Source organism: Oncorhynchus clarkii, chromosome 28 (genome assembly GCF_045791955.1).
Source record: "Oncorhynchus clarkii lewisi isolate Uvic-CL-2024 chromosome 28, UVic_Ocla_1.0, whole genome shotgun sequence".
In the NCBI taxonomy this organism is placed as follows: domain Eukaryota; kingdom Metazoa; phylum Chordata; class Actinopteri; order Salmoniformes; family Salmonidae; genus Oncorhynchus; species Oncorhynchus clarkii.
The window spans coordinates 20,702,154-20,716,699 of record NC_092174.1 but is presented as its reverse complement, the minus strand read 5'-3'; the positions used below and the strand labels follow the sequence as shown (position 1 = coordinate 20,716,699).

The 14,546-nt window shown below is 40.2% G+C and overlaps 1 protein-coding gene across 1 annotated transcript in view; it reads left to right on the top strand.

Annotated features, from left to right (window-relative positions):
- Positions 1 to 14,546, top strand: part of LOC139387384 (pappalysin-2-like) — an 83,390-nt gene that overhangs the window by 10,859 nt on the left and 57,985 nt on the right. Inside the window, exons 3-7 of the mRNA XM_071133529.1 lie at positions 2,074 to 2,222; positions 4,240 to 4,533; positions 7,958 to 8,150; positions 8,391 to 8,521; positions 12,844 to 13,026. Of these exons, the coding sequence (XP_070989630.1) occupies positions 2,074 to 2,222; positions 4,240 to 4,533; positions 7,958 to 8,150; positions 8,391 to 8,521; positions 12,844 to 13,026 (950 nt within the window). The remainder of the gene's footprint in view (positions 1 to 2,073; positions 2,223 to 4,239; positions 4,534 to 7,957; positions 8,151 to 8,390; positions 8,522 to 12,843; positions 13,027 to 14,546) is intronic.

Below are 14,546 nucleotides of genomic sequence, written 5' to 3'. Positions count from 1 at the left end.
CAAAAATCCCTTTTTCTCCAACAATGAAAGGACATTTGGAAAAAGTTACATGGCCTTTGAGAACAGTTCTATCGTCCCAGTTCAGATTTTAAACATAATTCTATCAAATTTGTGCAGAAAATATTTTTTTAGAAAGTAGGCCTACTGTATTACGTAATGTAATAACCCCTTTCCAGGTGTATTTTTTGAAGGGCCAGTGTTGCAAGAAGTTTGGCTATGAATATTAGAGTTCTCAACTGACTGAATTGTGTCCATAGCTATATTGAATGGATTCTACCAACCAAAATATTGCTTCATAATGTAGAATTCAAAATGAACAACCAATACTTTATTATTAAAAAACGATCAATCCATTGTTTATATTTAATATGTTATATGTATTATGAAACTCATTTGACCTAATGCTGAATTGGAGCACTCAAGCAGATTGACACAGTGTTTGCTTGTTTAATGAAAACTGGATGTAAGGCAAACTACACTTGGTCAGTTCTTGGGTGGAACACATCCAAGAAACAGTAGGTGGTTCAACTAATGGGCTAGACCCTTTGGCAGGTTTCAAAAGAGTATTAACACTCATACCTTTTCAAACGAATGGGCCAGTGATAGGTGGAAAGGCTTTCCAGCTATAAAAGCAAAAGAGAAAAATGACATGTGACATAATCTAGCGTTTAAAAAAAAGTTAACTTCACACATCAAAGCAGTTCTATGGCAATCTATCACAGTTGGGAGTGGGGGGAAGTGGAAGGTAGTGGTTTCATGTAGCTACCCGAACCAATTCAAACAATGTTGTTTTGGAAGTAGTAGAATTGGATGTAGAAGGAGAGAAGTGGAAATGAACTCCCAGATGAGCTACTTTCTCATCAGGAGCTCCTCTGACTAGACTACATGACTTGAATGTTACCAAACAAATTATTGTACTGTCTACTTTCTCCGTTGAGTACCACAACATACTGTAGGACTTTTTCATTACGATGTCATGGGATCCGATCTACAGTCATGTCCATAACTATTGGCACCCTTGATAAAGATGAGCAAAAAAACACGATAAAATAAATACAAATACTGAGCTATTTTGTATGCTCAAAGACATTTAATATATTTAGTTAAAAAATGTATCGAACAAATCTAAAAAAACATTGGCAGCCCTATACTTCAGCACACTCCACATGCGAGGATAACGACACTGAGTCTTTTTCTAAAAACAATTATGATATTTGAGAACACATTGGGAGGGATCTTAGACTATTCCTTCATGCAGAATCTTTCCAGATCCTTGATATCCTTTCTCTGCGGTTAAGGACTGCCAAGTTTCAGCCTCCTGTCAGAGACAACCAGGTTTTTGGCTAACATGTCCTGTTATTTTCCTGGTCAAGTTCATGATTCCGTTGACTTTAACAAGGGCCATAGGACCAGGCCATAGGATCTTTGATAGTAAGGGACTATTTTGCTTCCAGTGGTCCTGGGGCCCTTGTTAAGGTCAACGGCATCATAAACATTTTAGCCAAAAACCGTGTTGCTTCTGCCAGGAGGCTGAAACTTGGCCACAAATGGGTCTTTCAGCAATAAGATAACCTAAAGCACATCAAAATCTACAATGAAATTGTTAATTGGCCACAAAATCAACATTTTGCAATGTCTATCTCAGTCTCCAGACTTGAACCACATTGAAAACCTGGGGTTAATATGGGTGCCAATAATCTTTAGATTTTTTTAAATTACTTGTTGAACAAAATATCTTTCTCCGAGCAATTGTGTTAGTATAACATAATCATTTCCCCCAAAAATGTAGCATACTATATAGCTTAATATTTGTTTTATTTATTTCATACAGTATTTTTTGCTAACCTTTATCATTGATGTCAATAATTATGGACCTGACTGTGTGTGTGTATCTGGGAGTTCATTAATTCTACACCTGTGTTGTCTGATATTTTCACATGGTATTTGAAACTGTATACCGTTGCTATTTACTATAGGATTGTGTGAGCAAACTGTCCAATTGCCCTAGACTAAAAGCAGGGAATGCAATATGTTATTTATTCTAATGACATATACTTATTCTCTTTTCTGCAGAGCCTATATGAGTGTGAAGGAACTGAAAGAGTTGTTACACCTGAGCAGCACAGACACCCTAAATGTTTTCTTTGCCAACAACTCAGCCCGTGAAGAGTTAGCAGGGGCTGCAACCTGGCCATGGGCAAAGGAGGCCCTCAACCATCAGGGTAAGCTACTGCTACACCCCTTCCTTCTGTCTTCACCTGAATCAAACACAAAAGACATTGAGCTACAAAATGATATGCATGCTATAACATGCCAATCTGAAGACAATGCCTACCTTCTCTTCTTCTGCATTTTACTTTGTGTAACTTTTGTGTGTACTTTCTAACCTAATAGAACCTAATAACTTAGAAAGTACACACAAAAGTTACACAAAGTAAAATGCAGAAGAAGAGAAGGTAGGCATTGTCTTCAGATTCTCTCTCTCCCCCTCTCCCTCACTCTCTCCATTATTCACTCTCCCCATCACTCTCCTCATCTCTTGCCCTCCACTCTTTGATCTCAGTATTAGCTGTAACAAGATGAATTAGCCTTAATCCAGGGTAGAAAACACTTGCAGCATGCATAGATTTCCTGGCAGATTTCCTCCGAATCATTAGGACTTTCCACTGTAAAGACAACCCCAACAACAACCAAACAAAAACATTGTTACTGTTTTCAATCGCTCGTTAAAGCTAAGAGTTTTCTCCTCACATCTAGTTATTTAATAAATCCCAACTTTACCTGAAGTGGAAATGTATTACTCTAATTGGTTTGGACTGGTATTATTTTGTCTGTGTATTGCTAATGGAATTGTTCTACCCCAATAAGAAACACTGCGTTACAGTCAAGTTGCTTCTTGTAAATTATCCTTAAATATCTTATATCCTCTTCTGTGTGTTCTCTTCCATCTACTGAAGAGCTGTAAATCACTCAGTAAGAGTGCTTGGCCGGGGAGTGAAACCCCTTTAAAGTATTATTCTCCGTTCAATCAGGTTTGTTGTTTTGCTCCCTCTGGGTTGCGTCTTACCTCCTGGCACATTCATTATGGGCCCTGGGCATGGCGTTCGGTGCATTCCAGCACAGATGTCCTTTTCTTCTTCCTCAGGGTTGAACTGCATCAACAAGCCAGTCAGTGTTTTGGGCTGGGCTTTCTCTGATACAATATGTCCCTTATGGACTACCGTCTTGCAGGTTTCCATCCCCTCTTTGAACCCCACAGCTCCCTGAAGTGAGGATATTTAACTCAAAGCCACATCTTTCAATATGATGACAGTAAGTGGTTGAATGATACAGGGAAAGATGCAGTGGTGCCACGACTGTAAGAGAGAAGAGAAACTTTATAGTGTCAATTGTGTAGTTACTTTTCCCAGTCTTATTTTGTAATTAACGGTTAAGCTTGTATATGAGACCTGATGATTTATGTCTGAGGACAAACCATGAGAACAGGCCTTAGAGTCAGGAAGTCTTGGTCTGACAAGCAGGTCCTCTCCCAATTTACTCCCAATTGCACCAGAATATATTCTCCACCGAATTGAATGTTGAAGCAAAGCCCTGCATACATCTGTCATTGTTTACAGGCTAAATGTGCTATTAAAGTGAAGTTGTCTCAACGGGCACAGCAGAGGTCCTCACAAATTGAATAGTGCTTCTAATTAGAAAACAAATAGCATTTTTATTCTATTTCAGTTCTTAAAGTTTATAACGGGCAATAACCTCTGCCTCCATACTCCATAAATTACATGATAAGAAATTATGCAAATTATTTCCAGGATAGCACTCTACTTGTTTCTTACATGATGAGTTTAAAACTGCTGAAGGTTTGCCTCGTCTTTAAGTGGTTATAAATGGCACATCGTTTAGGGTTTTTATGACATTAGTTGGTTCTAAATCCAAATGTTAACATGCTATTACTCAGAGGGCTTGTCAGACAAAATGTGTTTGACTGTTTGTCTGAGATGGCAAGCTTGACTAATTAGTCAATAAACACACCAAAAAAACATTGAAAGAAGTTGACATAGAGATTGTGTCTGATTCATCTTTGCCCCCCAAAAAACATGTCCCACTGTGATCATGGAGTAGATCTGGGATGGAAGTTATTTACAGGCTCTAGGAGTATTTGAGAAGCAACAAAGGCAGACTATTTCAGCAATCTCACCACCTGTTGAGTTCTGTTCAATAACTATAACATCCTATCCACAGGTGGAATGGTGATGAATCCATCCTACTTTGGCACCATCGGACACAATAACACAATGATCCATGAGATGGGCCATATCTTCGGACTGTACCATGTCTTCAAGGGGGTCAGTGAGCGGGAGTCCTGTGATGACCCCTGTCAGGAGACCACTCCCTCCATGGAGACAGGAGACCTATGTGCAGACACGGCCCCTACACCCAAGTCTAAGGCCTGCCACGACCCTGGTCATGTCAATGACACCTGTGGGATAACGCTCTACCAGGACACACCGTACAACAACTACATGAGTTACACAGGTAGGTCTACTGTAACCTCTCTGCAATGCAGTCAGCATCAGCTAGGCTGTGTCCCAAATGGCACTCTTATTCCCTTCATAGAACACTACTTCTGACCAGATCACTATAGGCCCTGGTCAAAAGTAGTGAACTGTATAGGGAATAGGGTGCCATTTGGGGCACATACCTAAAATTAGGCAGTGGTGCCATACTCTTACTGCAAGACCACAAATGTCTACAGCAGGGGTAGGCAACTAGCCACAGGATTATTTTTGGGGGGGAATCATTTGAATAATTTGTACACTGCAAGTTGACCACAGCTAAGCCCAAAACATTTATTTGAAAATAACAATAATTTCATACCTTGATTACATTGAGAGACGATCACGTGTATTTTTTTATTTGTGGAAATACTTGGGAACAGATTTCCTAACAAACACATTTCTTGCTGAATTCCTGGTGATTTTACAGTATTTTTTTAAAACCAAAACTTAAATCCCTCCTGGTCTACTGTCTACTGTGTAAAGCATGTTTCTCGACATATACACTGACTTTGAGAATGGATTGTGTGACAATTAGCTTAGCAAACATGTGACGCAGTATGACAACGCTGAGGGGGGGGGGGGGGGGCGTTATACGTTCCTTCATTCATTCTCCTTTCTATAATATCTCTGGCAACGGCACCATGCAATGCACCCTGGACTAAAGGGGCAGATAAAAAGGAAAAATGTGCTAGACCCTCCGTTAAATTACAAATTTCTCTAGGTAGGAATATTGCAAAAATATGATCAATGACTCATTCGAGAGAAGACATGCTCCCAAGTTATGACATCGGCCGGTATTGAAATCTGACATGTATGATAGACGTTTTTGCGATCTAAAAGTCGTATTGCTATTGACTTCCAGTGTAGTGAGAGCGACATTATCACAGTGCTACGTCATACTGGACGAATTTCTGCCTGCTTGAACGCTAATAACTCAGATACACATGAAAACATTAAATAACCCAGGGAATTGAAAGAACATCACTCAGAGATGCACAAAAACAATATTACATTCAAAACGGGTGAACCTTTCTTTTAAAGCGTCCGCATACTTCCCAGCCAAAACAGTTCGGAAGAGTTCATGCATGTAGTATTATGACAACATTTTGTAAAGTTTTGGTTTGTTTTGGACTTCAGCGAGGGGTTTTTCAGCTGTTCGGGCACAGCCTTTTTCTGGAGGCAAGCCGAAGTTCGGAGCTGAAGTCTTCGCCCTTTCGTCATTGATTGGTCAACAGTAGGGATTCTTCAATAAAGTCTTTGTTGTCATTCAAAGAGAGACCACTCGTTTTCCTGCAATTTTTTTCATTGCGACATACTGCACCAAACATCTTAGTTAGATGTAAAATTGCTCGACTAAGATCTCTTCGGCAGAAACATCAAAATGAATGACAGATTTCTTGGCTAGGGTGTCTCAAAATGGACCAGTGGCAATTTTAGCATGTTAATCTTGGTGAAAAAAAGAAAAGAAAAGTGGAATGCATGCCAGCAAATCCACTACACACCAGAACAATAAACAAATACATTAATTGCACTATAACGGTGACAAACGGTACCCACAAACTGTTAGGGCCTACATTAAGCTGTCTCAACAGCAGTCACAACATCTTACCACTGCTACACCTGGCTATCAGTGAAGCCTTGTCTGGCAGCGAAACAGTTAATTCAGCCTCATTTACTGCCTTAAAAAAAACACAGCTGGTATTGCTGACTTGCTTAAACAAATGTGGTTTCTAATGACAATTGAGATGTACAAACTATGGCATAAGTGGATGACAAGTGGATAAGATGCAATCCGTAATTTTGATTAAGACATTAATGAGTGAGCTAGGAGGGACGTAGTCAATATAACTATTTGTTTAACGCTTTTGAAATGTACAGCGACAGAATTCAGAAAATGGGCCGTTCTTACAGTGTTCTCCCTGTACACCAAGTCAGAACCGTAAGATAAATAAAGGGGGCGTATAAGCAGACAATGAAAGCTCTTACAATATTAAATGATGACATTTCTCTAAAACAGGTTATACTGTAGGCTACATGTGCACCACCAAGTCAGAACAGTAGGTAAAATTAAGAGGGGTAAATAGACCAAATTATTAGGATGAGCCATATGGGCTACTAACATCTTACTACACAACATACACTTAGTATTACTTTCTTAGCTACAGTATACATATCTCCCTGGCATATTACATAATTTATGCAGCAGCATACAATACATTTTTGGACTCACCTTGTTGTGCTGTGCTCACTTGAACAGGAAGGTGGCGCGTCTGTCCTTCGTGGGCAAATTTTGTCTGGCATTCTCTGGATTTTTTCGAGGTCTACCCTTAGACTTGGCTGTGACGTATTTTCCCCATGAGTGATAAAACACTGAGCCAATCACGGTGCAAAAAAAGCACTGAGCTAGGCTTAATGAAAGCACTGCGCTAGGCTTAAACACCTGCATTTTAGAGCTGCCTTACTCAAGAAAACAATGAAAGATATATGTTTTACATTGTTTGCAAACTGATATGCCATACTGACTCAACTCCAGCCACTTTAATAATGGAAATTGATGGGAATTGATGTAAAATTTTTTATCACTAGCCACTTTAAACAATGCCACTTAATATGATGTTTACATACCCTACATTACTCATCTCATATGTATATGTATATACTGTACTCTAGATCATCTACTGCATCTTGCCATCTTTATGTAATACATGTATCACTAGCCACTTTAAACTATGCCACTTTATGTTTATATAACCTACATTACTCATCTCATATGTATATACTGTACTCTATATCATCTACTGCATCTTGCCATCTTTATGTAATACATGTATCACTAGCCACTTTAAACTATGCCACTTTATGTTTATATAACCTACATTACTCATCTCATATGTACATACTGTACTCTATACCATCTACTGCATCTTGCCTATGTCATTCTGTACCATCACTCATTCATATATCTTTATGTACATATTCTTTATCCCTTTACACGTGTGTGTATAAGGTAGTAGTTGTGGAATTGTTAGGTTAGATTACTCGTTTGTTATTACTGCATTGTCGGAACTAGAAGCACAAGCATTTCGCTACACTCGCATTAACATCTGCTAACCACGTGTATGTGACAAATAAAATTGGATTTGATTTGATTTGGCCATGTATTAATGCCAAAATAACATGCAAAACAGGCAAGCCCAAAAAAGGGCAAAAAAAATGCCCTGAAAGATAGGTCACCACTGAAATGGACAAACAGTACGATTGCTGCTTTTTTAAAAGAGAAGGTCTTTTAAGGGAGTACGCAAGCACACACATTTTTAAGGGAGTACGTAAGCCAAGGATCCTGACACCGTTTGATGATTTCCGCTGGGAACATTAACTCTACTTTCACTTCTTTTCCTCAGACGATAACTGCACCAACCATTTCACACCAAATCAAGTGGCTCGGATGCATTGTTATATGGATCTAGTCTACGAGAACTGGCTGAACAACAGAAGGCCCTCCCCCATCCCTCTCAAGCCCATGGTGATTCGACAGAGCTCAGACTCGGTCTCCATTCATTGGCTGCCACCTGTAAGGGGGCCACTTCATCAAAGGTAGAATAAATGTGTAGCTAAAGTTTTTCCTCATATCAGCAGTAATGAGATAATATGTATCCCAAATGACACCCTATTCCCTATATAGTGCACTACTTTTGACCACGGGCCCATAGAGAGCCCGTACTGCACCATAAAGGGAATATGGTGCCATTTGGGATACAGACACAGATATTCATGAATGGTAATGACATTTTCAAAGATTTTCTGATACTTACATCTGAGCACCTCTCTTAACAGTTCCCCTACAGTGGATAGTGTAAACTGCAGGGACTGTGAGGCAGATGGTGTGTTCCATCAGTATGCCTATGAGGCCACCTCGCCCCGGGTCTGTGACTCCTCCGGATACTGGACACCTGAAGAGGCTATTGGTCAGTATTTCTCTTTTGCCACACATGGGCCTGTGTGGCTTAGTTAGTACAGCATGCCAGTTGCAACGTCAGGGTTGTGGGTTCAATTCCCACAGGGACCACCTATACTAAAATGAATGCATGCACAACTGTGAAATAGGTTTGGATAAAAGCATCGGCTAAGTGGCATGTATTATTTATATTATGAAAATTCCATTAGCCACTAGTAGCCAGTCTAGTCTAGGATAGTAGTCTCAAGGCCGAGTTACATTGCACACTCAGTGACATGTCTCTGACACTTCAAAAACATAATCAAGTGAGCACATACTCCTCATCTGATAAATCATTTATTTGAATCTCATTTATTTTAGTGTGTTATTATGTCCATTCTGAACATACACAAAACATTCAGTAACTTACAGTTTAAGTTCTACCTTTCTGCATGGAGGATCCCTTATTCTCCTGTGGGTAAGGTGCGTGCAGGGATAAAGACTGTATGGAAGAAAAATATGAAAATCATAAAATAATAGTTGCCAGGCAAAAAATCTTCTCTTGTTTTGGCCATAAGAAAAACAGGGTGCTTGGCAATGTCAATTTTTGGTAATGTTGGGTGCCGTCCAACATTGTACTGTCATAAAAACTGTGTATACTGTAGTGCTTTGAATCTTTATGCTTCATGTAACAGATGTTCCTTATTATTCCAATCAAGATTCTTTGAGTGTGGAGAAGCCCAGTCTTTTGACATGACGTGTATAAAACGTTTTAGAAATTCTACCCAAATATGTGGAAATCCTCAGATGGAATTTGTGCTTTGAAAAAAAAGAGGAGGTGGTGATTATTCTCCATGCTGTACTTTAATGACGATAAAGACAATTACAGCATTGTCCAGGAAAGGAGAGTGGAATCCACAGTTCTGGGGAGAGACACAGTCTGTTGGCTTTTGTTGTGTACTATAGTGTAATTTATGGGGGGAAGAGAGTCATCCTACCTGCTTGTCCATGTGTAAGCCAGGTGTTCACTCGTGGGTCTTGAGAACTTAATTTAGAACAGGAAATTAAGAGTTTTACAGATTTAAAAATAAAGGAGGCTTTTGTATATTTCAAATGGGTTCAGGGACCAATCACAATGGGAATACAAAACAAAACATTATGTGATTGGTAAATGAGTTGCAAAGAAGAAAATAAACTCAACTCATTGACAAATCAAATCAAATTATGTTTTGTTTTGTATTCCCATGTGATTGGTCCCTGAACCCATTGGAGGCCATTTTGAAAAAAAGAATTTCTCAGTCTGTAAAACTGTTTATGAAATACGTTGGTTTTATGTTTAACAATAAAGAAGCACTTTTATCAATTTCAACGTTCCTCTAAGAGTGGCTGAATTTCCTATTCAATAAATCTGCCCCTAAATGATACATATGAAAAATATGAATATGTATGCACACACTACTGTAAGTCACTCTGGATAAAAGCGTCTGCTACATGACTAAAATGGAAATGGAAATTGGTTGGAGAGCGAGGTGGCTGTGTTCCCTCCCCTTAAAGGGGAAATCTGCAGTTGCTACATCCATTTTTGGACATAAACAAATGTATTATATTTACCCATTGATTATTGAAGAATATAACTTATAAATGCCTCATGAGCTTAGTTCTAGGTTTAACAGGAAAATTAGTTAAGGTTGATTAGGGCGGGATTAAATGCAATCACGTTATAGTGCAGCACACTATACAGCTGACACTTTTTTTTGCAGTTTTTTAAAGGCATTTTCGAAGATGTTTGCAGGGATTGTATTCATGATAAACGCTGCACATGTTGGTTCAAGCGTAAATTGCCATTAAAATAGTGCACTCTGCTACAACGCACCTTGCATTAGATCGCAGCCTATATGAAAACAAGTCAAAATGTTCCACCCCAGTACCATTGTTACCCTTTTACAAATGAATTAAACTGTTAGGCCTCTAAATTGTTAGGCCTCAAAATTGATTTAGCTAAGTTTTAAACATTGACTGAATTAATAAAAAATGCATACAACATAGTGTATACCTCGTTCTTTTCACAGAAACAGATCTTCCCTTTGATGTGTTCCTCCACTGAAACCCAAGCATGCATTTCCAAACCTGGGGAGTCTATTTAATCTTGAGAAAGGGAAAAGTAGTGGCATTGTTAAGTTGCTGAAAGCAGGAAGGATGATACACTAAGATCTTGAAGCACTAGCCTTTCCTGTGGGAGCCGTTTGCCACATCTGATACAGCGATTAATCTGGGCCTGTGTTGAGGCCTTTCTCTGTTTATCTGACCAATTTAGTTTTATGGTTTGACTTGGCGTGCTGATGTTTACCCTGAAAAAATCCACACATGTGAAGGAGCCACATTGGGTGCAAATAGCAGAAGCTGTGGAAGCTGTGGATGTTCAGGCATTGGCTTGCTGGGGCTACCGCTGCAGGCTCTGTCCCTCTCACCATCCAACAGTTTAGTTCAGGGCTCTGCTGAGACATACTACCTGCTACTTTTCCCATTTGTACCACAGAGGAAATGAACATGCTTTATACATTGTTACGGCATGGATTTCTTTCCTGTGCGAAATTGCACCTGGGTATGTTGTGTACTAGAGGGTGGCTTGGGGAAGACCAGTCCAGTCCACAGCCAGGTTGTGTGATTTTCCCAAGCTCTCTCCCATCACTGGTACTCTCCAGTAGCCCTCTTCTTTAATAATAGTACAGTAATGGTTTTTCAGTGATTCAAAATCATAAAACAAACTGAGAGATAGTACACTACTTAAAGTGTCAATCAGCAGTAGAAACAATTAAGTGTACTACCTGTTTTGGTAAAAAGCTGAGGGATGGGGCTGGAAAAACTGTAACTACTCTCAAATGCTTAGAGCTGTGGATGCAAGGACCGATCATCCATGATATCAGCATTATAGTTTGAACCATGTTTTGTTAGGATGTATAATATTTTTTTTCGCATGTATTTTGTTTATAAACATTGGAGTAAAAAAAGCTTATATTTTGGGTTCTGATGGAGTACGACAGTTGAACTATGCTCATGAGGCATTTATAAGTTATATTCTTCAAACATCAATGGGTACATATAATTTATTTATATGTCCAAAAATGGATGTAGCAACTGCTGATGTCCCATTTAAAGACAAAGAATAATGTAACGTTCCTACCTTTTAAACCAATTGGGCATGTAAGTTGTATGTCATCAGTTAACGGCAACAGTCCAGTGTTTACAGATTTCTATAAAATATGGCCTATAATTAATTACAATATGAGTGAAATAGTTTTCTTTCCAAACAATGGTAATTAAATATGTTAAAAAGCAGCTTTTCTGTGTTGGAATAGTATCTGCATACCCCAACAACAGAATGGTGTGGGCATATACCGGTCATTAAAAATATTAATGCGAGTAGACCGCTGATTGGCCAGTTGGATGACTTCATCCTCTATGAGGAAATAGCAAGCATTTTTGAAACGGTCCGTTTGAGAGAAGTTTGTGGTGGGTTTTTTAAAATGTTTTTTCTCCAATTTATGCTTTGGCCACAAATATGAGTATGGGACTAGTCAAAAATATTATCTGGGTATGAGTTAACAGAATATGAACTTTTAAAAGTGAGATTTTCACTGGACAGTTGTTTTTTGTTCTTATATGACTTGCCTAGTTAAATAAAGTTTACATTTAAAATGCATCTTCACAACACATTTTGTGTGTATTACACAATTTTCTTCCTTCATAACACATTCTGGAAGATTACATGAATTTCAATTTGTTGTGGCTAATGTTAGCTAGGTGGCTAATATTAGCTAGCCTAGCTAGTTGGCTAACATTAGATACTGTAAGCTAGGGGTTAAGGTTAGGTAACATGCTAGCTAAGTAATTAATGGGTTAGGGTTAGGGTTAGCTAGCATTCTAGCTAATTTGTTAAAAAGTAGTAAGTTGTTACAAAGTTGCTAATTAGAAGTCCATGACGTGATCCGAACACACAACATTTGGGTTGCTAGATGGTCGTGTTATACACCCAGCTGCCCTCCCTGACCAACCTCCCTCCTATCGTTTCTGTGTTTTCATGTGCCTCTCACAAATTTCCAATAAGCAATTTGTGTCTATTTCACAATAATCTGTGATACTGAGTTGATCTACTAGATCAGTTGTAACTGTGCCCTTTTTTTAGTTGCATCCCAAAAGGCACCATATTCCATAAATGGCCCTGGTCAAAAGTAGTGTGCCATTGGGGACACATGTAGGGGTCTATATATATATATATATATATATATATATATATATATATATATATATATATATATATATTGTAAAACAAGATGTGTGTGTGTGTGTTTACAGGCCCTCCAGATGTATACCAGCCATGTGAGCCCAGCCTACAGGCCTGGAGTCCAGAGCTCAGCCTGTATGATGCCAATGTGACGTCTCCCTGCCCTGAAACAGAGGGCTGCGTCCTGATGCTGCGCTTCCTCCACCCTGTGGTCCCTGACAGCCTCACTGTGTGGGTCACATACGTCTCAGCCGGTGGGTCCCGGGTTCATTCTAGTGGTCTCCAACAGCATATATCTATATATATACAGTATATATACACTGCTCACAAAAATAAAGGGAACACTAAAATAACACATCCTAGATCTGAATGAATGAAATATTCTTATTAAATACTTTTTTCTTTACATAGTTGAATGTGCTGACAACAAAATCACACAAAAACTATCAATGGAAATCAAATTTAGCAACCCATGGAGGTCTGGATTTGGAGTCACACTCAAAATGAAAGTGGAAAACCACACTACGGGCTGATCCAACTTTGATGTAATGTCCTTAAAACAAGTCAAAATGAGGCTCATTAGTGTGTGTGGCCTCCACGTGCCTGTATGACCTCCCTACAACGCCTGGGCATGCTCCTGATGAGGTGGCGGATGGTCTCCTGAGGGATCTCCTCCCAGACCTGGACTAAAGCATCCGCCAACTCCTGGACAGTCTGTGGTGCAACGTGGCGTTGGTGGATGGGAGCGAGACATGATGTCCCAGATGTGCTCAATTGGATTCAGGTCTGGGGAACGGGCGGGCCATTCCATAGCATTAATGCCTTCCTCTTGCAGGAACTGCTGACACACTCCAGCCACATGAGGTCTAGCATTGTCTTGCATTAGGAGGAACCCAGGGCCAACCGCACCAGCATATGGTCTCACAAGGGGTCTGAGGATCTCATCTCGGTACCTAATGGCAGTCAAGCTACCTCTGGCGAGCACATGGAGGGCACACCATGACTGACCCACCGCCAAACCGGTCATGCTGGAGGATGTTGCAGGCAGCAGAACGTTCTCCACGGCGTCTCCAGACTCTGTCACGTCTGTCACATGTGCTCAGTGTGAACCTGCTTTCATCTGTAAAGAGCACAGGGCGCCAGTGGCGAATTTGCCAATCTTGTTGTTCTCTGGCAAATTCCAAACGTCCCGCACGGTGTTGGGCTGTAAGCACAACCCCCACCTGTGGACATCGGGCCCTCATACCACCCTCATGGAGTCTGTTTCTGACCGTTTGAGCAGACACATGCACATTTGTGGCCTGCTGGAGGTCATTTTGCAGGGCTCTGGCAGTGCTCCTCCTGCTCCTCCTTGCACAAAGGCGGAGGTAGCGGTCCTGCTGCTGGGTTGTTGCCTTCCTACGGCCTCCTCCACGTCTCCTGATGTACTGGCCTGTCTCCTGGTAGCGCCTCCATGCTCTGGACACTACGCTGACAGACACAGCAAACCTTCTTGCCACAGCTCGCATTGATGTTCCATCCTGGATGAGCTGCACTACCTGGGCCACTTGTGTGGGTTGTAGACTCCGTCTCATGCTACCACTAGAGTGAAAGCACCGCCAGCATTCAAAAATGACCAAAACATCAGCCAGGAAGCATAAGAACTGAGAAGTGGTCTGGTCACCACCTGCAGAACCACTCCTTTATTGGGGGGTGTCTTGCTAATTGCCTCTAATTTCCACCTGTTGTCTATTCCATTTGCACAACAGCATGTGAAATTTATTGTAAATCAGTG